The sequence below is a fragment of the Bos indicus x Bos taurus genome, chromosome 4, assembly GCF_003369695.1.
Source record: "Bos indicus x Bos taurus breed Angus x Brahman F1 hybrid chromosome 4, Bos_hybrid_MaternalHap_v2.0, whole genome shotgun sequence".
NCBI classification, from domain to species: Eukaryota; Metazoa; Chordata; class Mammalia; order Artiodactyla; family Bovidae; genus Bos; species Bos indicus x Bos taurus.
In genome coordinates, this window is record NC_040079.1 from 63,244,749 (window position 1) to 63,271,253 (window position 26,505).

Genomic DNA, 26,505 nt, shown 5'->3' on the forward strand with positions numbered 1-26,505 from the left:
GTATCCTTGATAGAGGTTTTTCTTTTTTTTTTAAAGAAAAATCTCAAAATGAAAACTGAAATTTTCAACAGTTTTTATAACAGTAGTGAACTTCTGAGAATTTTGATCTAAAGGAAAATATGGTTAGCCTGTTGGAATATCCTTTTCAAATATCACCAGCTGATAAGTAAGGTTTGATTAGTTGGCAACTTAACATTGAGATCTATGGCAACTCTCCTAAAGTTCAGTGATTATACCATTGACAAGAGAAGCCAAAATAATATTAAAAGAGCCTGTATCCTTATCCAGGGGCTTCCCCGGTGGGTCAGTGGTAAAAGAATCCACCTGTAATTCAGGAGACGCAGGTTTGATCCCTGAGTTGAGAAGATCCCCTGGAGAAGGAAATGGTAACCCACTCCAGTATTTTTGCCTGGAAAATCCCATGGACAGAGCAGCCTAGTAGGCTATAGTCTGTGGGGTCGCAGAAGAGTCGGACATGATTTAGTGACTAAACGACAACATCCTTACCCAGATGGAAGGTAAGTCCACCTCTGCAAAGAAGAAAGTAACAAGAACAGCTCCCAAATAGTCAGAAAAACACGGCATTGTTATTGGAGGGGGCTTGTACGTTTCTAGTATTTTGCCTTTATATATAATGCCTTCCAAATGGCAAAAGACACCAAGTTACAACAATACTCCTAGGGATCTAATCTCCCAATATCCCATTTTGTATCCAAATTCACAGTGATTGTAAGTCTCAAGTCTCCGGGGGAGAGTAATAAGGAAGTTGCTTCTCCATCTGACAGGTTTTTAAATCAAGTTATTAAAATTAAACAGGTACAAGAAGTATTAAGAAAGTGTAGAGAAAGATATTCAGAATGATCTCTCAGCACAATGACCTCTCAGCACACTATTTGAAAAGTAGATAGATCCTGTTCTTAAACAAAACATGAGAGCTACTCCTGGTAATATACTTTGGCAGCAACCGCTGAGCACTGGTGATAGAAAATAACTCCCAGGATGATTAGGGCCAACTGAAAACAAAACAACATGCAGTTTAGCCGAGACCAGTACAATGAGCCTCAAGTGCATGGATTAAAATACAGCACGTGGGAATTCTCTGGCGGTCCAGTGGTTAGGACTCACCAGTCTCATTCCTGGGATTGGGTTCCATCCCTGGTTGGGGAACTGCTCACACAGTGTACCAAAAAAAAAAAAAAAGGAAGGCTTGGGGAAAACAACTGCAGCAGATTGTTGTTTTTGTTGCTCAAAACAACACTCTCTGTGACCCCACGGACTGCAGCACATCAGGCTTCTCTGTCCTCCACTATCTTCTGGAGTTTGCTCAAACTCATGTCCATTGAGCCAGTGATGCCATCCAACCATCTCATCCTCTGTCTCCCCCTTCTCCTCCTGCCCTCTGCTGCTGCTAAGTCGCTTCAGTCGTGTCCGACTCTGTGCGACCCCATAGACGGCAGCCAACTAGGCTCCCCTGCCCTTGGGATTCTCCAGGCAAGAGCACTGGAGTGGGTTGCCATTTCCTTCTCCACCTCCTGCCCTCAGTCTTGCCCAAATCAGGGTCTCTTCCAATGAGTCAGCTCTTCACATCAGGTGGCCAAAAGACTGGAGCTTCAGCATCAGTCCTTCCAGTAGCAGACTAGCTAGAGAAAAATTCCTCCCCACAGGTGACATTGACAGGGTGTCTCCAATCATCAGCGTGAGTTCTAGAAACTGGAATGGAGGCCGATGCAAACCAACAGGCTCCCCATTCAGGGTGATAACAGTCCAAAGAAAGACATTACCAACTTTTGCTCTGCTGGTACTAGAAGCTGGAGGACTTTTTAAAAGGCTATTCCAAGTCAGTTAAGCTACAAATATAACCTGGAGCTATGAAATGCTGATGGAGAAAATATTCACTTAGGCGGCTAGGTAAAAATAAATAAATTGGACTCATTTTTTCCTCTATTCAGCAGAGATGAAAAGACAATTACCTGTGATTGAGATAATGCTCCAGATCCTTTGCTTTCTTGTGAAAGAAAAAAACGAACTGACATGAGCAGTTCCTGAATACAGCAGCGAAATTCCTCCTCATTCTGTCCTCCGGTGGCAAGGGAAAACAGCCTTCGAGACTGAACAATATACTTAAAAATATATTCTTGGGCCTTAAAACAAAATTTTTAAAATGTTAGTTTCAAAGAAAATCAAAGGTATTTATTTAACAATGACACAACACAAAACTATAGTACACCATTAGACTTTTAAATTATTGATTGAAGTACTAAGGCCCAGTGTGATTTTTGAATAGTATTTACTCATAGCAAAAGAGCTGTTTTTCTCTAACACCTAATGAGAGGAAAAGTATAGATAATTTTTAAATTCTATGTAATTCTTAAAGAGATAATTCTTATAGAGGTTAAATGTTTTTGATCCTCAGATGATTTTTTTTTTTTTAATATAATTAACAAAGATATGGTGGTCTGTTTTTCAAAAATAATTCTGCTATGCTGGTAGGTTCTCTTGCCACTTGCATTTTACCTTCAATCAGCCCCAAACGACAAATTTATAATGAGTAAAATGCTTGTTTTTTAGAATGTACACCTATTTACTTTTATCTACTGACATCAAATACTATGTACTCAATTACGAAATCAAAAGGCTGCCAAGGCTGTTACTGCACAATCCTCTTAAGAATCTATTGACAGATGGGAAGGAGGTAGGAGAGGGGCTCAGGATGTGGGGGACACATGCATATCTGTGGCCGATTCATGATGATGTATGGCAAAAACCATCACAATATTGCAAAGTAATTGCCCTCCAATTAAAATTAATTAATTTAAAAAAGAATCTATTGGTAGATTCTTTACAAACATGTTGCAAGAAAGGTATCAACATCTTCATATATAGAGAGCTTGTAGGGCCCAGAGATATGGGCAGTGTTAAACCACGAGACACTGTAAAATCTCAGGTTTCCTCATTATGATTCCTGCTAACCATCCTCCAGGCAAGAATACTGGTTTAGGTTGCCATGCCCTCCTCCAGGGGATCTTCCCAACCAAGGGATTGAAGCCAGGTCTCCCACATTGCAGGTGGATTCTTTGCCGTCTGAGCCACCAGGGAAGACCAAGAATACTGGAGTGGGTAACCTATCCCTTCTTCAGAGGATCTTCCCAACCCAGGAATTGAACTGGGGTCTCCTCCATTGCAGATGGATTCTTTACCAGCAGACCTACCAGGGAAGCCCTTAAAATGTAAGACAAATGGTTCTCAGATGGTCTCTGTCAGTGGTAGAAGCAAGAACAGGGAACTTCTAAGCTTAACTGCTCATCTGCAGTCTTGTCTTCTCCACCCTTCCTTCTAGATTTCAAGTGTTCAGAGCCTGGAGGACTAAAGATTTAATGCTAGGGAGGTTCCAGTGAGTCTGGCAAAGTTCTTTTCAAATCTCATCATCTCTGGAGCAGCCACAAACTGATTAAGATCACTGAATGGGAATGTCAGTGATACATCATCAGTGATTACTGCCTGTGTTGAGGAAACCAATTTGCTTAGGCATCACCACGCAGCAGCACTGCTGGGCTACGATGTGCTATCCACAGCGTGTCATTACCTTCAACACCTCCTGGATGTGCTCTTGTCTCTCCGCTTCTGTGATTCGGTCCACATACCACTTGAGTACTTTGATGAGATCTCTAAAATACAGGGGAAATGTGCAGAAGGTACAGTTGGTCTCATTCTCAATTAGAAGCCAACAAATCAAATGCTTATTTTTATCACAAGGAGGCATCATTTTCCATCAGTTCTCACGTTTCTGTCAAACTGTTATGATAATTTTACAAAGTCTGCATATCACCATCATTACCCCTTTTTTGAAGCTGAAGAGAGAAACAACATTTCCTCCCAGCGAGATTCCTTTTAATCTGGACATATTCCACGAGCCCTGCTGCTTCTGGCCGTGCTTCCAACGGGTGAACACAAATATCAGAAGAAAGGCCAGGGGAGTGTCTGAATCTGACTGCCATGGTCAATCTCGGACAACTGCTAATTAGGATTTCCTCCCCAGTGAAATCCTAATTTGGATAAAATATTTAGCTGGAGGCAAAAGAAGGTGTGGGGAAGGATGAAGATACCACCTCCTCATTTCAAATCACACCCCATGGACTTAACAAGCCAATTCTCTGACCTGTGGGAAGAATGAGGCTTACCATCAGAGCATGGCCTAGTAATTTCCAGAAAAGCCAAGTTTTATTTTTTCCAGGTAATTTCTAGAAGTTTTATTGTTTTAAGAAATAAAAATGGAATTAACCTCCACACCTCAAATTATCAAGATTGCAGTCACGTGACCTTTAACACTGGCCAGTTCTTGGTGTCTAGAAAACAGCAATTTTTTAAAATTTTCTCTGTCCGAGGAGAATTCATGGTTATTCCAGTCAGTATATGCTGATGGGAACACTACTTTTGAGGATGAGTGGTCATGATTCTGGCCCAAGAAGATTCCACGGGCCTTATTTGTCTTATTAGAACTGATTAGCTGCATTCCTGGCTAATCTGAAGTTTAGACATTACACCACTGTTTTCTAGTTTCCAGAGACAGTATCACTTGGAACAGTGACCCCTCACACCAGAGCCCAAACTGTTAGGTCAAGGGCAAAACTATCCTTGCTCAAACATTTCACCCTCTGAAAAACTCACGTCGGTAGAAGGTCAAGTCTTGCAAAAATGACTCCATTCACTTAAACATCAGAGGTGTAAATCTTACCAGGCTATGGAAGCAAACAACCAAAGGAACTGGATGAAATGCTTACCTGGTTACCTACTATCTTTTATACAGCACACAGATGGGGGGAAAGGGCAAAGCCCTGATTCCATGCCCCTTTAACGCACTTCTGGGAATAGACGACTGCGTGCACATGCCCATAGGTATTTAGTGTATAAGATAAAAGCATTGGCAGCTGCTGTATAACATAGGGAGCTCAGCTCGGTGCTCTGTGATGACCTGGGGTGGGATGGGGGGTGGTGGTAGGAGGCTAGGGAGAGGATTTATGTATACATACAGCTGATTCACTTTGTACAGCAGAAACTAATACAACATTGAAAAGCAATTATCCCCTAATTTAAAAAAAACAATTATAAACTAAAAAAAACTGGCAGAATAGCAATGACAGCAGTGGAATGGGGAGATGGAACTTTGGGGTACATTTCAGGGCTGTATTTAAGCAGGCCCATGACCAGGAAGATGTCACCCATAGGACAGAAAGAGAGGAGTTATTATCTTCTAGGCTACATGTAGGCAGGTACCAGCTACAGCATGTCATTATTCATTCACTTTTAGTCTTGCTTATCTTATCTGAGTGGATAAGAAAGGAGCAGCGGTTAAAATGGCAGCTGGTAACAGAGGATAGAGTCTAATAACTGAACCCCTTGCATTCATGGGCCAGCTCTTCATACAATCAGCACAAAGCTTAGTGTCTGACATGCAGGAGGCACTCAATAAATATTAACAAATGAATGAACAAAGGACTTTAAAATGGTATGATGGCAAAGGCTGTTTTCCCATTATATTTCTTTCTTAAAGACATCTAGAATTACCAAGGAGTGTGATGATTAAATGGGGCTCTTGACTGTCAAAATGAAATAACCAGGTATTTTAGACTACAGAAGATCAAGTGAAACAGAGGCAAAAAGAAAACATTATATTTTAGGTTTCAGGACTAGAACTCAGGAAGTTCTCCCCCTTACCCAACCTTTTAAAATCAAAATAAGTTTCAGCCATCAAAAAGATGTGTGAAAAAGGAAGATACTGTCTCAAGAGATACTTGAGTAGCTGTGCTTCATTTCTTCCTACATTCTCTTTTAAATTTTCCTACATAGCTGGTTCTGCTTTAAAAAGTTCAAAAGGAACTGTTTCTAAACCAATTATAAGATAAAGGACCTTACCTGTATGCAAGTGCCCCAGCAAAATGACTCTCAATGTAAGTGTCCATTACAGGTTTAAAATGATGAAATTTGCTATCTTGCAGCAAATTGATTATGTGAACCTAAAACAAAACAAAACAGAGTTTTACAAAACTGAATGCAAACCAAGACTTTTTTGGCAGGGGGAGTGGGAAGGTTTCTTTTGTTTGTTTGTTTGTTTTTGATTTGGGAAGGTTTCCTTTCAAGTGAGCTCATTCTATTAAGTGCACATTCCTAAACCAGTCTTATCAAAGTCAAGATTTAAAGACAAAATTAAGGTATAAAGTTAATTTAAACTCACCAATGAATCAAACACTTTAGACCCATATTTTTGGGAATTTTCATCTAAAATTCCAAATAAGGTATCCAGTGTATCTTGCAGAAACTGTTAGATAAAGAAGTAAAAGCATAAATAAAATATCCTCTGTCTTTCCCCTCTAAGTATTCTTTATCCCACAAATTTCTAAGAGAAGGATAACAGGATGCATTTACCTTTACTATCTCGGAGCCATCAATTTCTTTTAATTTAGAGAGACAGCCTGTGATCTTGTCTGGGTGGGTTCTCCATTTCAAAAGATCAAGCATATCACCTGTCCAAACAGAAAAGGAAGATTAGTTGCCTTGATAGAGAACAGTCTCTCACAGGAAAGTGTTCTAACTGGTAAACAGTGAATTCTTAAATATGTTGCCACCTGGTCACCCAAACTGCAGGCTCCCCCAGACTCCAACTAACCCTCTAAGATGGCATTCATTACAGTGTGTTCTCTTTCTCCCTTCCCAGTGCTCTTGACTGACAAACTCTTGCTTATCCTTCAGTTCTCAGGCTACTTGTATTTGCCCAAAGACTGTAAACTCCAAGAGAAAAAAACCTCATTGAGCTCGGCCCCAACTTAGTGCTAGCACTGGAACAGAGCAGGCACACAGCAGGCAGTTGGTAAGTACTGGCTGGAGAATTTTCTGCCTCCTCCAATTAAACTGGGAGATTCTTGAGGGCTGGAAACCCACTTGATTCTCTTTTCTGCTCCCAAGACATAGCACTCTGCCAAGTAACCAATTCCATTTGGCAATGAAGGTCTTCTTGACAATGTGACCCAAACCTGGCATGACTAGAAGGTTCCTGCGCAATGATGCCATACCATGCCATGTCAAGTTGCTTCAGTCGGGTCCGACTCTTTGCAACACTATGGACTGTAGCCCACCAGGCTCCTCTGGCCATGGAATTCTCTAGGCAAGAATACTGGATTGGGTTGTCATGCCCTCTTCCAGAAGATCTTCCTGACCGAGGGATCAAACCTGTGTCTCCTGCATTGGCAGATGGGTTTTAACCACTGAGACACCTGGGAAACCATACAATGATGACAAGTCCAGTCAACTGTCAGACCAGCAAATGAGCCCTTGGACCTGACAGGGCCAATTCCTGGACTCTGTGACCATCTTCCACCCTAGACTCTGGGCAAAAGCAGGTCCCAGCTCTTCAATTCCCTTTTCTTTCTGACCTGACATGTGAGCCCTGTGTCCAGCAGAGTCCTCAGGGAACCTCTTCACTGGTGAGGGAATAAATCCTTTCCTCCTCCTTCCTGGGCAGAAGCTCCTGCACATGGTGCCCATCTTCACTGGTCTCCAAAGGGAACAAGGAGTCAGTGGCATCGGACGCCAATGACAGCAGTAACAACTGACAAGGCTCATGGAAGCAGGACGTGCCCAGGGCAGGGGAACCTGGCAGGGCTATTCTCCTGGTGCCAGTGGGACTGAGACACTAGAGAAGCCATGAGGGAAGCCAGGAGGGGTTTTCTGCTTCAAAGCACTTGTTTCAGGAGAAACTTGAATGGGACTTGCCAAGAGGCAAGAAAGACCAAAAAAAAAAAAAAAAGCAAACACCAAACACAATAACAAATAATCAAGGAGATAGTTATGATGAGAAAGAAAACATGACATAGTAAACAAAGATCCCTAGGTCAGGAAGATCCCCTGGAGAAGGAAATGGCTACCCACTCCAGTATCCTTGCCTGTAGAATCCTATGGACAGAGGAGCCTGGTGGGCTACAGTCCATAGAGTCGCAAAGAGTTGGAAACAGTGGAGCATCTAACACACACAGTAAATAAAGAGAAAAAACATAAGAATCTCAAGAGGAAATAGAAGCAACTTCCACCAAAGCCAATTTCAAGGGAAAAACCACAAAGGAACCAAAAGTAGGAAACTTAGCACTAAATAGGAACATTTTTCTATAACAAATAGGGGTAAGAGGAGGAGGAGGACTTAGACTTAGAAAAATGAGGGAATTTTTCAAAAACTGACATTGAAAAAGGAATTTATGATTATTTTCATAGCAGAAAACCCTGAAAATGTTGAACATTCACGTCTAACTCAGACACCCTGGAGGTATGATTGAAACATTTTAAAATATGATTGGTTATATTTAGATGAGAGATTCTACAGGGTGAGACCAGCTGACCAAAGAAAGTTCTCCAGGATTCTCCTGGTCTGCTTGCTGGCCTGCTCGGACTTCCCACATCTAGCTTCAGGGTGCCTGCCGCCTTCCCTGGCAGCCCCTCTTTTATAATTTGCGCTACCATTTACTTCCCACTCCCCCTCCTATCCAGCTCTGCCCCCTCCTTCTCTCTCCCTGCCCTTTAGAATGAGGCCTTTGCAGGAGCGTTCAACGTGAGGGGTGGACCCTGTGCAGAGGAAGAAGGAGGCTCTACAGGCTGCAAAGTGGCATCAGTAGAGGACAAGGAATAGGACTGTCATCAGCAGAGCTGGATAGCAGATGACAGCGGTCCGGGATGGGGCTATTCATCTTTCCTGCAAGAAGTCTGAGGAATCGTTAGACTGCTCCCAATGAAGCCAAAAGGAGAATAATGTATTATACTTTGTCCATCTGGACACAATTAATCATGTATGCCATGTACTCAGAATCAAGTCAAAATTATCATCTCTTAGGTCTTTATTTTAGCCATTTGAAGATACCTCAGTTGCCAATTTGCAGCTAGGACCTATTACTGAAAATGAGAATTTTATACATTCCATTCAACTATCATTTAAGTGTGTACTGACTGTATGTCTGATCTGCCAAGAGCTATAAAATAGGTGGATGACCTGATCCCTACTTTTTTTTTTTTTTTTAAACCACCATCTCAGGAAGAGACTGAATAAACCACCCATTACTGGAGGGAGAAGGGGATATGGAACAGTCGGTATTGGCACAAATGTTAGACTGAATTTAAGCACTGTTTTCATTTTTTCTTAACGTTTTAAAAAGTTGTCTTTAACAGTCCAAGGAAGCTAACAAACAAGTAAAGTGATTCCTTTTCTGATCCCTACTTTTAAGAAACTTAAAATATTTCCTTGATCTGGCAATCACAGATGTCCAGTCCAGCCAGTGCACTAGCCTCACTACGCTATCTAAGAATGACACTGGAAGACACAGAATGTGTGTAGACAGACACACTTTAGAAATCCTGAAATGCAAATCTGCTCTAGGAAACTGTCCTAGAGGCCACATCACTTACTAAATGCCCAATTGTAATGGAAATGGGATTTGTATATTTTCCAAGTCGAGTAAAATGAATACAAAAAAAATTTAATTCCAATTTGGAAGTGGATTACTTCTACACAGAGACATGTGTCTAGCATGTAAATTTCAGAAAAAAGAACTTCCTTCCTCCCTCTGTCCCGTGTCTTTAAACACACTATTCATTTCCTGCCTCATTTTGAGCTGTCCAACATTGACAAGGTTAATCAAAGTCACAATGGTAATTAAGCACTTATTAGTCTTCAATAATGTGTCAAGCGTTGCTTTCTATATAGTGAGATGTTTAATGACTTCGTGAATAGTTTATTTACTTGAAAAATGTTCTCTGCTTTTACAGAGCAGCAGCTTCTAGTTATCAGGATTTGTTTTCCTGTCTTATGTTCACAGTTCTGTCTAATAGCCTAAACCCTAGAACTAGAAATAATTAAGCAGGCAGGGCCAAATGTTTTCATGGCAGAGAATGTATTGTTAGGTTTATATCTTTGGAAGAATAATGGCCCCCAAAGATGTCCATATTCTAACCCATGGATTTATCTTAACTGACAAAAGAGTTTTACAGGTGTGATTAAGTTAAAGATTTTTTAAATGGGGTATTATCCTGGATGATTTGGTGGGAGCACTCTCATCACAGGGGTCCTTAAAAGATGGAAGATGATCAGAGTCAGAGAGATCGAATATGCTTTGTTGCTGTCTTGGAAGATGGAGAAAGGGGCCTGTAGCCAGGGACTACAGGTGCTTCCTAGGAGCTAGAAAAGGTAAATAAAGGGATTCCCTCCTAGAGATTTCAAGAGGGAACGTGGCCCTGCTGACACCTTGATTTTAGCCCAGGGAATAAGACTGCAGACTTTCTACCTCCAAAATTATAAGATAATAAATTATTGTTGTTTTAAGCCAATAAGTTTATAATAATTACTACAGCAGTAACTGACAACTAATACTGGCTGAAAATAATCTAATGGAGGCAGAGAGTTAAATACGAACCAGATTCTTTAGAGACACACAACTCATCCATATAGGATGAATGAAAATAACACCTAAGGGAGTCAAAAACGTTGATTTTATTATTTTCACAACCTCTATGGGGTTAGACTCTTCTCACAAAAAAAAAAAAAAATGTCTGAGATTTGGTAAATGCCATTTAGTCATAACGGAATTCTGTCAATGAAGGTTTTATTTAAGTAAGATTATTAACCATTGAATACTGATAGTCTGATGTAATAACCTAATTTGGCAATAGCTACCTTCAATCAAACTTACTAAAAATAAACTACATAGTTTATTTTTAGAAATATGTCTCCAAAAATACCTCTGGAAGGGGATAAATGAAACCCAATATAAATGTAAAAAAAATAATTTGCCAAGGTCCTATATAAATACAGTAGCACTGTTTGACAAATTGGATGGTATCATTAAAAGTGGTCATTATAATAACGCCAAAATTTGCTTCTTTTCTCATTCCATGTTCTGAGAAAAGATACGTATTTCTTACTACATGACACAGAAGAAAGAACCAATAACACTTTAAAAAGTTTAAGCACAGGAGCATTTTTTTTGCCTAACAATACAGAGCCCTGATTTACTATGATTTGGCTTCAGATTTTTGACTTTACATGGGTGCAAAAGTGATATGAAATCATTTAGAAACTATACTTCAATTTTGGAGTTCAGGTATTTTCCTGGGTTAGCTACATGCAGTACAACAGCCTCCTATAATGTTGAGCATTGAGCCTCAGATGCCAGACAGCCAAGTGATCATAAAGGTAAAGAAGCAATATGGTTATTAATACAACCATTCTGTTTTTCACTCTTAGTACAGTATCCAATAAGTTATGCGAGACATTCAACATTATATTATAAAATAGGCTCTGTGTTAGAGAATTTTGCCCAGGTGGAAGCTACTGTAAGTGTTCTGAGCTTGTTTAGTGTAGGCTGGGCCAAGCTGTATGACACAGAAGAAAGAACTTTTCTTAGATGTTTTGTGGTCGTGGTGGTATGTGCATGCTCAGTCATGTCTGACTCTTTGCAACCCTATGGACTGTAGCCCACCAAGTTCCTCTGTCCATGGAATTCTCCAGGCAAGAATACTGGAGTGAGTTGTCAGTTCCTGCTACAAGGGATCTTCCTGATTCAGGGATCGAACCTGCATCTCCAGCATTGCAGGCAGATTCTTTGCCGTCTGAGCCACCTGGGAAGCCCCATGATGCTTTGTAGGTTAGGTGTAATAAATGCATATTCTACTTATCTTATTCAAGTTACCACGGGCTTATCAAAAGAATGTAACCCAATCCTAAAGTCAAGGAAGAGACATACCTTATTATAAAGTGATTGTCTTCAACAGAATGAGACTAATTTTATTATATGGCATTCAGGATGCTTTCCAGAAGCCTTACATGGTGACCATGAAGAATTCAAAAATATTTAATTTACTTCCTTCATTACAGACAATGCTTTCAGAACAATTTGCCAAGGAGAAGAGCTTGCTTTCTTAATCATAACTTTCTAAACCATCACTGACATAAAAAGTAATGCTAGAATAGAAAAGTAATATCCATCTAATTAAACAGAAAACAGCATTTACTCTGAAGCCTGCAATTAGCACAGTTTATGAAGCAAGAGAGATTAAGTTGGTGGTAAACTTTGCCTTTTTTTTTTTTTTTTTTAAGCAGCTGGGTTTTGATGGTTTATTTGAGGACTTGAGTATTGGGTTCCAATACCAGGATAATTCTGTAGTCCTTAAACTATACACATTTAGCTGTTTGTTGGGTCACAATTACTTTTATTTTATTAAAAACCACAAACAGAAGGATCAACAACAATTTTTCTAGTGCAAAGTTCTTAAATATAAAACTGATGTTTACAGAATATCCAACTAAAATTCGCATGAGTACTTAAATACAGGGGCTTTCAAATAAAGCAGTATTATACATTACCGTTTTGTGTGAGTTTTGTGGAACAGAGAAAAGATGTTATCCAAAAAGACTCCTTTGTGGCCTTCATGGCTTGATTATTATTCCCAAGGAGAATGCCCTTGGAAAAAGGAAGTTTGAGGTAGCGGGTAGTATCCTGAAGATTTGTGTTTTCTTCACACTGTAAAAAAATATTTTAAAAAATGGAAGGGGGAGAGTTAAGAGACCTCTTGAGAATTATTAAGCATAATATTCATTTCTAGTTTTTAAGAACTGGGAAATATTCCAAATATCATTACAAACAGAATTTGGCTTTTAAGTAAAATGCAACAAAAATGTCTAAGAGGAATAACTCACTTATTTTGGACGCAGACCCATTTGGGTTTGAATTCTAGCTCTCTTACTTCCCACACAAGTAACTGTATCAAGTTATTCAGCCTCTTATGATTTCCGTTTTCTATCTCTATGACCTCACTATGCTGCCAAACAAATTAGATTACGTGAGGCCTTTACATAGAGCCCGATACATTGGAAGTGCTCAAGAAATCATATTGCAGTGACCATAGCATTTTAAAAATCTTTTAACTGGAGGATAATTGCTTTACAATGTTGTGTTGGTTTCTGTCATACAACGCGAATCAACCATAACTATATATATATATATATATATACATATATATCTACACACACATATATCCCCTCCATCTTGAGCCTCCCTCCCACCACCACCCCTCATCCCACAACCATAGCATTTTAAAAAAGTGCTTAAATTCTTCCCACATCTCCTCTGAGGTAGATATTAAACAACTCCTTACTTTGAAAACAGGCAATTAAAGGACTCTGTATTTCATGATAATATAATAATCCCACTATGGTGAGAAATCCCTACAGAAAATGTCAGTCAACAAATGTAAAAGAAATTATAGGTTTTAAAACTACAGTTTCATATTCCTAGTGTAATTCTTTCTTTAGTCAAGGGTTGTCACTAAATGCTAAAATCAGTAGGAAAATTGTTGATGAGCAAATGAACATTCTACGCTACCACACAGATTCCCTCCTACCGGCAAGGGGACAAATGTAACTGCACGTCGGGGGATTGGGCTGTCGGCCCTCTGATGCAGGGCAACAAAAACAACACATCATCCTCGCAATGCATTCCTCCCAAAGCTGTGGAGCCTGAATGGGTGACACCAACAGATTCACCTTCCACTTCACAGATAATACAAAGGACAGAGCAACATGCTGAATGCTATGGGGAAGCAACCAGACAAACTCAGAAGGCGGCACTTTCTGCAGGATGCCTGTCTTTGACTCCACAAGTCAAGTTTTGTGGGGGAAAAAAAAAGGATTACTCTAGATTAAATAATACTTAAGAGATATGTAAGAGCCAGATACAATATAATGGCCCTGGATTTGGACAAACTTGCTGAAAAGGATTTTCTTTTGGAATTGATACATTGACTAAGTTCTAGATGAGATAAAAAAAATTAATGATTGGAAAAGTCATTAACTGGAAAAAGTAAATAAAAAAATAATAAGGTCCTATTGTATAGCACAGGAAACTATATTCAATATCTTGCAATAAACGATAATGGAAAAGAATATTAAAAAAAGCATGTCTATTACATGTGTATCACTGAGTTACTTTGCTGTATAGCAGAGATTGGCACAACATTGTAAATAAACTATACTTCAATAAAAAAATAAAAAATACATATAATGAAGCAACCGAGATATTCTTCAGTACATGAATAGATAAATGTGGTACATCCAGAAACCAGAATACCATTTCAGTGCTAAAAATAAATGAGCTACCAAGCCATGAAAAGACATGGAGGAAACAATGCATATCACTAAGTGAAAGAAGCCAATCTGAAAAGTCTACAAACTCCATGATTCTAACTATGTAATATTCTAGAAAGTGCAGAACTATGAAGACAGTTAAAAAAAAAATTAGTGGTTTCCAGAGGTTGGGAGTAGGAGAAAGGATGAACAGACAGACCACGGAAGATTTTTCTAGGGCAGTATGATATTATGATGATAGATACATGTCACTATACATTTGTCCAAATCCACAGAATACACAAAAACAAGAGTGAAACCTAGGGTTTCCCTGGTAGCTCAGTGGTATAGAATCCATCTGCCAAAGCAGGAGACATGGGTTCGATCCCTGATCTGGGAAGATCCCACATGTTGTGGAGCAATTAAGCCCGTGTGCCACAACAACTGAGCCTGTGTTCTAGCGCCCGGGAGCCACAACTACTGAGCCCACGTGCCTCAGCTACTGAAGCCTGTGCGCCCTAGAGCCTGCGCTCGGCAACAAGAGAAGCCACCACGATGGGAAGCCTGAGCACAATTAGAGAACGTCCCTCACTCTCTGTGAGTAGAGAAAAGCCGGCATAGCAACAAAGACCCAGCACAGCCAAAAATCAAGAAAAATAAAATTATGCATAAAAAAAGAGTGAACCCTAGTAAACTAAGGGCTTTGGGTAATGATGATGTGTCAATGCAGATTCAACCTTGGCTAAAATAAATATGTACCTTTCTGGTGAATGATGCTGACAATGGAGGAAGCTACACATATGCCAGGGCAGAGGGTGGAAGGGAAGTCTCTATCCTTTACTCTCAACTTTATTGTATACTAAGCTACTCTTTTAAAAGTCTACTAAAATAAATAACATCATCTGGGTAAAAAAAAGTTCATACAGAAGAACCTCCAGAAAGATATACCCTAAGGGGTAACATCATCATATACCCTAATAGTTAACATCATCTGAGCAATCAGAATATGGTGTTTTTATTTTTGTTTATCTATATACTGTTTCTGTAATGAAGGTGACTTTAAATTAAAATTTTGAGAAAAATATATTGTAACAGATATAGAATCAGTATAGCTTACCTTATTTTGAGCTAAATAAATTTAGTTATGCTAAACTTAGTATTTAGTTTAACTAAATAACTAAATTTAGGAACTTTATTGTTTTTAATGTATATATTTATTTTTAAGGCTAGTGTCTTGGGAACAGGTAGGAAATTAAGCGCAGAACCCCTTTGGTATTCTAGGCTAATCTGTGTGATTTACAAACATTTTTTAATACTAAATCTTTAAGAAAGACAACTCTAATAAGCTTAGAGAAACAAAATCAGAATATTACAAGATGTTCTTCCCGGCACATCTGCCCAGTAACAGGAGAACCAATAAACACAAGAAACTCTCTTCTCAAGTTATGGCTCCAAATGCTTCGGTAAGATATTTCATTAGACAGAAGAGTGCATATATAGTTTAAAAATAATTATAACGTGAACACTTCAGATGCTTTCCTGAATAAAAAGTGCTTAGCAATGTAAAGTTATGGAACCTGGGGTCACCATCCCCTCTTCTCAGTCTTGTTCTGGTATCAGGGCTTGGAGCACAGCACCCTACACTGGTCCTATTTTTTTCTGCCTGGATATTGTTTGTAGGGTCAGTAACATGCTCTGGTCCCATCTCCAGCGTGACCTGTATTCGGTATGTTGAACCACTCCTTCCTATTAAAACTGAAGCTTCATACAACCCCAGTCCAGACACCATCCAGTTATTTCCAGGTTTCTTCCCCAGAAGCTGGAGCATGCCTTGGTCTGGTATGCTTCATCTGTGTACAGAAATCCTGAAGCTATAGATTGCTTTCTTATCCCCATCCCCACAAATGACTGCCTGGTTCTTGAATACTTCTGGAAACCTCTTAGAATGTCTGCTTGCTGAACCCCTGTAGCTCAACCTGCAGTCAAGGATCAACCACTTCTGTGATTGAAGATGCGATGGTCGTGTTCTGCCCATAGGGGGCACTGTGAATAGACACCGTGGCTGCCTTTACAGGGGGCAGTCACTGTGGCCAGGTGAGTGCCACCTATTATAGTTCACTGCACTTCTCCCCCAGCCTAGGGGCAAGACCTCAGCATTGGAGTCTCTCTGATTTCGAGCTGTTACATCTTGATACCTTCTTACAGCTGAACTCTATCACCCTTACTCAACACAAAATACAGTCGTTAATACAAACATTACTTTGGACACAGAAGTTAAGACCTTCCTTCCACCAATAATACCACTGTGTTTTTTGTTATGTGTTGTGTGTATGTTGGTGCTGGTGTGGAGAGGAAGTGGAGAGGATGGGCAGGAATTCTACCTATTAATTTAGTAAAGAAAAGTACATAAAAACTCTTTGGTCTCTGTGAACTTTTTGCTTTAATATTTACTGTATTATAATATTTACTAATACTAGGTGTTCAAAATAGATTTTTTTTTTTTGGTCCATTAGGAGTCAAAATCATATGTTAGGTATGGGGTTAGAGTTTAAATCTATTTCCAAAGAACTTAAGTGGCCTGCAGAGAAAATCTCACAGCCTGCCTTTTCTTGTCCTCTGAGGTTTTCAGCTTGCATCCTCAACAAATCACACAGCACTAGAGATTTTAAAGGCAATCCAAGCAACGATCATTCTGTTGATGTTGTTCAGTTGCTAAGTCATGTGCTAAGTTGTGTCTGACTCTGCAACCCCATGGTCTGCATTTACATTTATTTACATGCATTTGCCATCATTTACAAAGGCTTACTAAATGTCAGGCTAAGCACTCTGCATGTGTTTTTTTACTCTGATAATAATCCTGTGAGGCAGAACATCATAACCTGAGAAGCTTATGTGATTTGCTCAATATTACAATGTTAGTAAGAATCAGAGCCAAGATGTGAACCAAAGTTCATGCTCTCAACTACTATACAAAATAGCAATCGTGACTACAATGACTCTTCCACTGTTGTTTTAACCAGGTTTTGAGTTTTGCTGTAACAAATTTAAAATTAACAGATAACATATTGAATGGTAGGTATGGTTAAGAAAGATCACCCCCAAGATTTCATTTTTCACACACACAAATTATGTTTGTGGGAAACACCCTGGGAGAGAGCTTAGAGTGGTCTTTGGAGCTAAAATAGTTTCATACCTAACAAGCCTATGAGTCCTACAGTGAAATGGCTGGTCTGTGTTCTGAAACCACCCAGGGAGCAAAAGGGATCATGTGATCTGGATGCAGTGGGGAGGAGAAGCACATAGGAGCACAGAAGGCATGCCATGGGAGCCTAGGAACACAACAGATGAGTCAGAGATAATTTGTTCATTCACTGGATGAAACAGAAAAAAAAATGAGACTGAAGAGCAGTGAAGACTAGAAACAGGTTCCAGAAGATAGGCCTGTAGTGCACAGCAGATGTTGCAAAGGGTTAAGCCAGAAAGGTTGTCCAGTTCTTCAGAGGAAATGCTCAGCTCACCAGCAGAAGCCAGGGAGTGAGAAAGAGTCAGCCATGAATTTCTCGAGCGTTCTTCTGCCAGGTGGGAGAAGAGTCTGGACTGTGAGGAGGAGTCTGAACAAGGGTACGGATGGGAGAGAATAAATGGGTAGGAGCAATCTTCCCCCAGGTGAAGGGCTAAAAATCAAGGAAGTCACAGAAATGAAGCTGGTAAAGTACAGCATGGAAATATCAGTGCAAAAAAGTTGTGGCTGGATGTCTGAATGCCTGTGAATCTGAATATTAAAACACTGCAGCTTTGCACAAAACTACATCACTGTGTTTTTTGATGGATGGTTTTGTCACCACAGTAAAATGCAGTTACATCCCTAAACCAATGAGTAGTTAAATACGGATCACTTGCATTCTAGGGAATACCCATAATGCAACTATTTTTGTTTTAGCACAGGGATGATTTTTTTTTCCATTAAATCCAGTGTGGGCACGGAAAAAGGCAACATGGATATTAGAATAAGAAGAAATATCCTCCCCTCCTCTTGCAGCAGACACAGACAAGCAAAAGTCTTGCTGGTATTATGTCAGATGGGGGAGACAGACAGAGAGATGTGGGAACGATTAACTGAGCCATTCTTCCTAGGAGAGACCAGGCCACATGACTACAACCCCCTGAGGTTGCACCTGGATAATGGGAACAAAACAATGTCACTGTCACAGAAAAGGACAATTCTGTGTTTGCTTCGATAGGGTGGGATCTGTGCAAGTCATTTTAAAATGGCATGAAGTTAATTTATTACAAATTAGAGAAGAGGGAGATGAAAGCCAGCCTGCTGCTTTACTTGAGACTGAAATCAGATCTGACAGGAGGGATGGACTCCCTAGATTATTAAAGAAGAGTTATAACAAAGGCTCTGTGGCAACAGTAGTAGCCTCTTCTTTGAGATGATATAGCCTGGCTCACAATCTATTTCTTTGCCCAGAATTAAAATCAGTTGGTGGAGCAATGAATTGTACATCACACCCCAGGCCACTTTTTGCCCAGTCTTGAGCACAAGAAAGAGATGCAGTGGTCAGCCACAGACAGTCATCCAGAAAAGTGATAGGTGCAAAAATGTAAGCTATATAATTGAGAGAAATAAACAAGAAAAAATTTCTTCAGATATTAACTGGTACAGAGATTCATAGTATATTAATAAAATTAAGGGGCCCATAAGTTTCAGGATGTAGAGAATTAAATTAAAAACTATAGTAAGTTAGACAATCCATTTAAAACTACTGCCAGTTAAATGAACCAGATTTATCAACAGCTGTGGCAGAAAAACATCTTCTTCTGGGGATCCTTTCAACATGACTCATCATTCTTAATGTCAGTATTAAACATGTATTAAAATTCTACTATTTGAGTCTTTTAATTCAGTATAAAGAATGTAACAAGGAAATAAAAACTGTACCTGTACGTGAGGGCATTACATGTCTGACCTCTGCACTCATTTGTTAAGACTGATGACAAAGCAGCAGTAAAGACCCCTGGATTTTAGCTCCGCCAGGGAAGTAGAGAAAACTCTGTGGGGGGAAAGGCTATTTGACTTCAGTCATAAAGACTAAGAGGCTTGCCAGGCAAGGGACAGAAAGACAGGTTATACAGAAGAAACAAAACATATAAAGACACTGGGGGAGAAAAACACATATATGAGACAATGACGATACGGCAACTAAACGCAATGTGGGTTCTAGACTAGATCCCAGAAGAGAAAAAGAAAAGTACTGGAAAAATGTGCAACATCCAAATAAGTTGTGTGTTAACAGTATTCCACTGAGGTTAATTTAGTTTCAATAAATGTTCTGTGGTTACGTAAGATGCTAACATAAGGAGAAGTTGGGTGAAGGGTATATGGGAATTTTCTGTACTATTTTTGAAACGCTTATCTAACTGAAAAAACAACTGTTTTAAAAAATACAGGTGTAGTCAGACAACTATATGTAGTTGAGTGTGGCTAAATGATGTGATTTTTTTTCTTTTTAGGACCAAAAAAGCCTTGGGACTACTCTGAACTTCTTAAAGGAGGAAAACTCGGGCTGATTCTGATATCTGTCTCTGGTTTAAATTTCTTAAAGAACCACCAAGGAGGAGGCAGTGACTGGTCATGAAACCAAGTGTTTAGATGGTGAGGTAAAGTGTGAGCAGTCAAGAGAAACTGAAGGTTTCAATTCACCACAGGAGAGGATGGAGATGGAATAAAAAAAATTCAGTTTTGGACAAGCTGAGTTAAGAGGTATCTCTGGCAGATCCCACTGAAGATGCTCAGTAGGCTGGTAAAAGCCCTGAACTACAAACCCAGATCTGGACATCATCAGCAGAGATGTAGCAAATTAACCCACAGAAGTGGGTGAGATGGTTCCAGAGTGTAGAAGACACAGATAGAGTCCAAAGATTAAATCCATGATAACACCAACATTTAAGATGCAGATAAGATGCACACTAGTATATACAGGAAGGATAAACAACAAAGTCCTACTGTATGGCACAGGGAACTATATTCAACATACTGTGATAAGCCATAAGGGAAAAGAATATGAAAAAGAAGATATATGTGTATAGCTGAGTCATTTTGCAGTACAGCAGTAATCAACACAATGTTTCTAAGTTAACTATACTTCACTAGGGGATTCCCAGGTGGCACTAGTGGTAAGAATCCATCTACCAATGCAGGAGACAAAAGACACAGGTTCATCCCTGGGATACAAGAGATGCAGGTTCGATCCCTGGGGTGGCAAGATCTTCTGCAGCAGGGAATGGCAACACACTGCATTATTCTTGCATGGGAAATTTCATGCAAAGAGCCTGGCAGGCTATAGTTAATGGGGCCACAAAGAGTTGGACATGACTGAGTGACTGAGCACATGCAACAAAAACATACTTTACTAAATAATTTTTTTTTTTAATACAGATAAGAGAGAAGAGTACTCAAAGGAGTAGAAGGATCAGACTCAGGAGAACACTGTCAGACCACAAAATGTGGGATTTTCAAGAAGGGTAATCAATAGTATTACACGTTATAGGGAAGTCAAGTAAGGGAAGATTTAGGAAGTGTCTAGAAGGTTGGCCAGTGTAGGTGACCTTGAGGGGAAAACTTCATTTGAGCTTCGAGGACAGAAAGTAGCCCAAGGGACAAATGGGATGGAGGGAAGTAGAGACAGTGAGTGAAGACCAGCCTTTCCTGCAGGTGGCTCATGAGGGACAGGAAGAAACAGTGTGGTAGCTATTACAACGTAGTTTGTCTTTAAAGAAAAAGGGCTAGTAGAAGGAAAGAAATTATAAAAATTAGGGTAGAAATAAATGCAAAAGAAACAAAAGAGACCATAGCAAAAATCAATAGAGCTAAAAGCTGGTTCTTTGAAAAGATAAATAAAATTGACAAACCACTAGCCAGACTAATCAATAAACAAAGGGAAAAGAATAAAATCAACAAAATTAGAAATGAAAATGGAGAAATTACAACAGACAACACAGAAATACAAAGGATAAGAGACTACTATCAGCAACTATATGCCAATAAAATGGACAACTTAGAAGAAACGGACAAATTTTTAGAAAAGTATAACTTTTCAAAACTGAACCAGGAAGAAACAGAATATCTTAACGGATGCATCACAAGCATGGAAATCGAAACTGTAATCAGAAATCTTTCAGCAAGCAAAAGCCCAGGACCAGATGGCTTCACAGCTGAATTCTACCCAAAATTTAGAGAAGTGTAAACACCTATCCTACTCAAGCTCTTCCAGAAAATTGCAGAGGAAGGTAAACTGCCAAACTCATTCTGTGAGGCCACCATCACCCTAATACCTAAACCTGACAAAGATGCCACAAAAAAAGAAAACTACAGGCCAATATCACTGATGAACAGAGGTGCAAAACTCCTTAACAACATTCTAGCAATCAGAATCCAACAACACATTAAAAAGATCACACACCATGATCAAGTGGGCTTTATCCCAGGGATGCAAAGATTCTTCAATATCTGCAAATCAATCAATATAATACACCACGCACATTAACAAATTGAAAGATAAAAAACATGATTATCTCAATAGATGCAGAAAAGGTCTTTGACAAAATTCAACATCCATTTATGATAAAAACCCTCCAGAAGCAGGAATAGAAAGAACATACCTCAACATAATAAAAGCTATATATGACAAACCCACAGCAAACATTATTCTCAATGGTGAAAAATTGAAACATTTCCCCTAAAGTCAGGAACAAGAAAAGGGTGCCCACTCCCACCACTACTATTCAACATAGTTTTGGAAGCTTTAGCCACAGCAATCAGAGAAGAAAAATAAATAAAAGGAATCCAGATTTGAAAAGAAGTAGTAAAACTCTCACTGTTTGCAGATGACATGATCCTTTACATAGAAAACCCTAAAGACTGCACCAGAAAATTACTAGAGCTAATCAATGAATATAGTAAAGTTGCAGGATATAAAATTAACACACAGTAATCCCTTGCATACCTATACACTAACAATGAGAAAACAGAAAGAGAAATTAAGGAAACAATCCCATTCACCATTGCAACGAGAAGAATAAAATACTTAGGAGTAAATCTACCTAAAGAAACACAAGACCTATATATAGAAAACTATAAAACACTGATGAAAGAAATCAAAGAGGACACAAATAGATGGGGAAATATACCATGTTCATGAATTTGAAGAATCAATATAGTGAAAATGAGTATACTACCTAAAGCAATCTATAGATTCAATGCAATCCCTATCAAGCTACCAACAGTATTTTTCAGAGAACTAGAACAAATAATTTCACAATTTGTAAGGAAATATAAAAAAACCTCGAATAGCCAAAGTAATCTTGAGAAAGAAGAATGGAACTGGAGGAATCAACCTGCCTGACTTCAGGCTCTACTACAAAGCCACAGTCATCAAGACAGCATGGTACTGGCACAAAGACAGAAATATAGATCAATGGAACAAAACAGAAAGCCCAGAGATAAATCACGCACATATGGACACCTTATCTTTGACAAAGGAGGGAAGAATATACACTGGAAAAAAGGCTGGGAAAACTAGTCAACCACTTGTAAAAGAATGAAACTAGAACACTTTCTAACACCATTCACAAAAATAAACTCGAAATGGACTAAAGATCTAAATGTAAGACCAAAAACTATAAAACTCCTAGAGGAAAACATAGGCAAAACACTCTGACATAAATCACAGCAGGATCCTCTATGACCCACCTCCCAGAGTAATGGAAATAAAAGCAAAAATAAACAAATGGGACCTAATTAAACCTAAAAGCTTTTGCACAATGAAAGAAAATATAAGCAAGGTGAAAAGACAGCCTTCAGAATGGGAGAAAATAATAGCAAACAAAGCAACTGAAAAAGAATTAATCTCAAAAATATAGAAGCAACTCCTACAGCTCAATTCCAGAAAAATAAATGACCAAATCAAAAAATGGGACAAAGACCTAAACAGACATTTCTCCAAAGAAGACATACAGATGGAAAAAACTGGAAATAGAACTGCCATATGACCCAGCAATCCCATTGCTGGGCATACACACTGAGGAAACCAGAATTGAAAGAGACATGTGTACCCCAATGTTCATTGCAGCACTGTTGATAATAGCCAGGACATGGAAGCAACCTAGATGTCCATCGGCAGACGAATGGATAAGAAAGCTCTGGTACATATACACAATGGAATATTACTCACACATTAAAAAGAATACATCTGAATCAGTTCTAACGAGGTAGATGAAACTGGAGGCTTTATACAGAGTGAAGTAAGTCAGAATGAAAAACACCAATACAGTATACTAATGCATATATATGGAATTTAGAAGATGGTAACAATGACCTTATATGTGAGACAGCAAAAGAGACACAGATATATAGAACAGTCTTTTGGACTCTGTGGGAGAAGACGAGGGTGGGATGATTTGAGAGAATAGCATTGAAACATGTATGTTATCATATGTGAAACAGATCACCAGTCCAGGTTCGATGCATGAGACAAGGTGCTCAGGGCTGGTGCACTGGGATCACCCTGAGGGATGGGATGGAGAGGGAGGTGGGAGCGGGGTTCAGGATGGGGGACATGTGTACAACCATGGCTGATTCATGTAAAAATATGGCAAAACCCACTACAATATTGTAAAGTTATTAGCCTCCAATTAAAATAAATAAAAGAAAAATGCTTTAGAGTGTTAAAAATCTGATAACACTGCCAGAAGAGAGGAAACAAGAGGGAATGCTAAGAGAAGCAAGCTAAGGGGAGCCAGGAGAAGAGGAAGATCCTGAGAGAAGCAGGTGGAAGCATTAGCCTTGAAGGGAAGGAGTCTTGCCCCACCACTGAGACAGGAAGCAAGAAGGAAAGGAAGGAGGCAGATAAGTGTGCAGGTGGCAAAGGAGAGAACACATGGATTTAAGGAAGTTCCTGTCTGATGGCTTCTGTTTTCTCTGTTAAGGACAGGGGAAGTGGTGAGGCAGGCAGAGTGGTAAAGTCTTGTCAGTAGTTGTTATGAGGATTAAGAAGGGAACTATGGACAGAGGTTTGTAACCCCATACAGGAGTGGGTGACCAAACCATCCCCAAGGAAAAGACATGCAAGAAGACAAAGTGGTTGTCTAAGGAAGCTCTACAAATAGCTAAGGAAAAAAGAGAAACAAAAGTCAAGGGACAGAGGGAAAGATATGCCCAAATGAATGCAGAGTTCCAGAGAATAGCAAGGAGAGATAAGAAAGACTTCTTAAATGAACAATGCAAAGAAATAGAAGAAAACAATAGAATGGGAAAGACTAGAGATCTCTTCAAGAAAATTGGAGACAACAAGGGAACATGTCATGCAAGGATGAGCATGATAAAGGACAGAAACAGCAAGGACCTAACAGAAGCAGAAGCAATTAAGAAGAGGTGGCAAGAATACACAGAAGAACTATACAAAAAAGTCTTAATGACCCAGATAATTTTGATGGTATGGTCACTCACCTAGAGCCAGACATCCTGGAGTGTGAAGTCAAGTAGGCCTTAGGAAGCATTACTCTGAACAAGTTAGTGGAGGTGATAGATTTCCAGCTGAGCTATTTCACATCCTAAAAGATGATGCCATTAAAGTGTTGCACTCAATATATCAGCAAATTTGGAAAACCCAGCAGTGGCCACAGGACTGGAAAAGGTCAGTTTTCATTCCAGTTCCAAAGAAGGGCAGTGCTGAAGAATGTTCAAACTACTGTACAACTGCACTCATTTCATACACTAGCAAAGTAATGCTCAAAATCTTTCAAGCTAGGCTTCAACAGTATGTGCACTGAGAACTTCCAGGTATACAAGCTGGATTTAGAAAAGGCAGAGGAAGCAGAGATCAAATTGCCAACATTAGTTGGATCACAGAAAAAGCAACGTAATTGCAGAAAAACATCTACTTCTGCTTCACTGACTATGCTAAAGCCTTTGACTGTGTGGATCACAACAAACTGCAGAAAAATTCTTAAAGAGATGGGAATACCAGACCACCTTACCTGTCTCCTGAGAAATCTGTATGCAGGTCAAGACACAACTGTTAGAACTAGATGTAGAACAAAAGACTGGTTCAAAACTGGGAAAGGAGTACATCGAGGCTGTGTATTGTCACCCTGCTTATTTAACTTCCATGCAGAGTACATCATATGAAATGCCAAGTTGGATAAATCATAAGGTGCAATCAAGACTGCTGGGAGAAATATCAATAACCTCAGATATGCAGATGATATCACTTCACTGGCAGAAAGTGAAGAGGAACTAAAGATCCTCTCAATGCAGGTAAAGGAGAGTGAAAAAGCTGACTTGAAACTCAACATTCAAAAAACTAAGATTATGGCATCTGGTGCCATCACTTCATGGCAAACCGAAAGGGAAAAAGTGGAAGCAGTGACAGATTTGGTTTTCCTGGGCTCCAAATCACTTTGGACAGTGACTGCAGCCATGAAATTAAGACACTTGCTCCCTGAAAGGAAAGCTATGACAAACCTAGAGAGCATATTAAAAAAGCACAGACATCTCTTTGCTGACATAAAGAGGTGGACCATAAAGAAGGCTCAGTGCTGAAGAATTGATGCCTTCAAAATATGGTATTGGAGCAGACTCTTGAGAGTCCCTTAGACAGCAAGGAGATCAAACCAGTCAATCCTAAAGGAAATCAACCCTGAATAATCACTGGAAGGACTGTTGCTAAAGCTGAAGTTCCATTACTTTGGCCACCTGATGCGAAGAGCCAACTCACTGGAAAACACCCTGAGGCTGGGAAAAGACTGAAGGCAAAAGGAGAAGAGGGCGACAGAGGATGAGATGGTTAGATAGCATCACAGACTCAATGGAATTTGAGCAAACTCTGGGAGATAGTGGAGGACAGAGGAGCCTGGTGTGCTCAATCTATGTGGTCACAAAGATTTGGACATGATTTAGTGACTGAACAACAGAGACAGTAACCAGGACAGGTAGAAAGTTGCCATGTTGTATGGAACAAGCCTTATAGAGAGAGGGCATGGAAACTCTACAAAAGGATGGAGAATGGTATCTTTACATGCACTGGGCCATTTAAAGAGATCTAGAGTCAGGACACTGAACATGAGGCTTCAGAAGAAGAGCTTTCTCTACTCCAGAGGCCACACAGGAAGCTCTCTCAGCAGGAGAGCCAGAGATCAGCAGAGGCAGAGATTTTAAAAGATTGTGTAATAGTATTAATTACTGAGAATGAAAGCACTTTCTGCCCATCACATTAGTAGCCTTCAGGGCTGAGACCAAGTCCACTTATTAAGTTATCTTAGCTTTTTTTCCTTTCTTTTTCTTTGCTTGACTT

At 39.5% G+C, this 26,505-nt stretch overlaps 1 protein-coding gene across 3 annotated transcripts in view; it reads right to left on the reverse strand.

The window, feature by feature from the left end:
- The window catches only part of DOCK4 (dedicator of cytokinesis 4), a 477,735-nt gene that overhangs the window by 146,007 nt on the left and 305,223 nt on the right, over positions 1-26,505 (reverse strand). For all 3 annotated transcript variants that reach the window (XM_027539557.1, XM_027539555.1, XM_027539556.1), the window contains exons 17-22: positions 12,392-12,548; positions 6,421-6,518; positions 6,230-6,313; positions 5,911-6,011; positions 3,584-3,665; positions 1,971-2,141 (exon numbers count right to left, since the gene is read on the reverse strand). In XM_027539557.1, the coding sequence (XP_027395358.1) occupies positions 1,971-2,141; positions 3,584-3,665; positions 5,911-6,011; positions 6,230-6,313; positions 6,421-6,518; positions 12,392-12,548 (693 nt within the window). The remainder of the gene's footprint in view (positions 1-1,970; positions 2,142-3,583; positions 3,666-5,910; positions 6,012-6,229; positions 6,314-6,420; positions 6,519-12,391; positions 12,549-26,505) is intronic.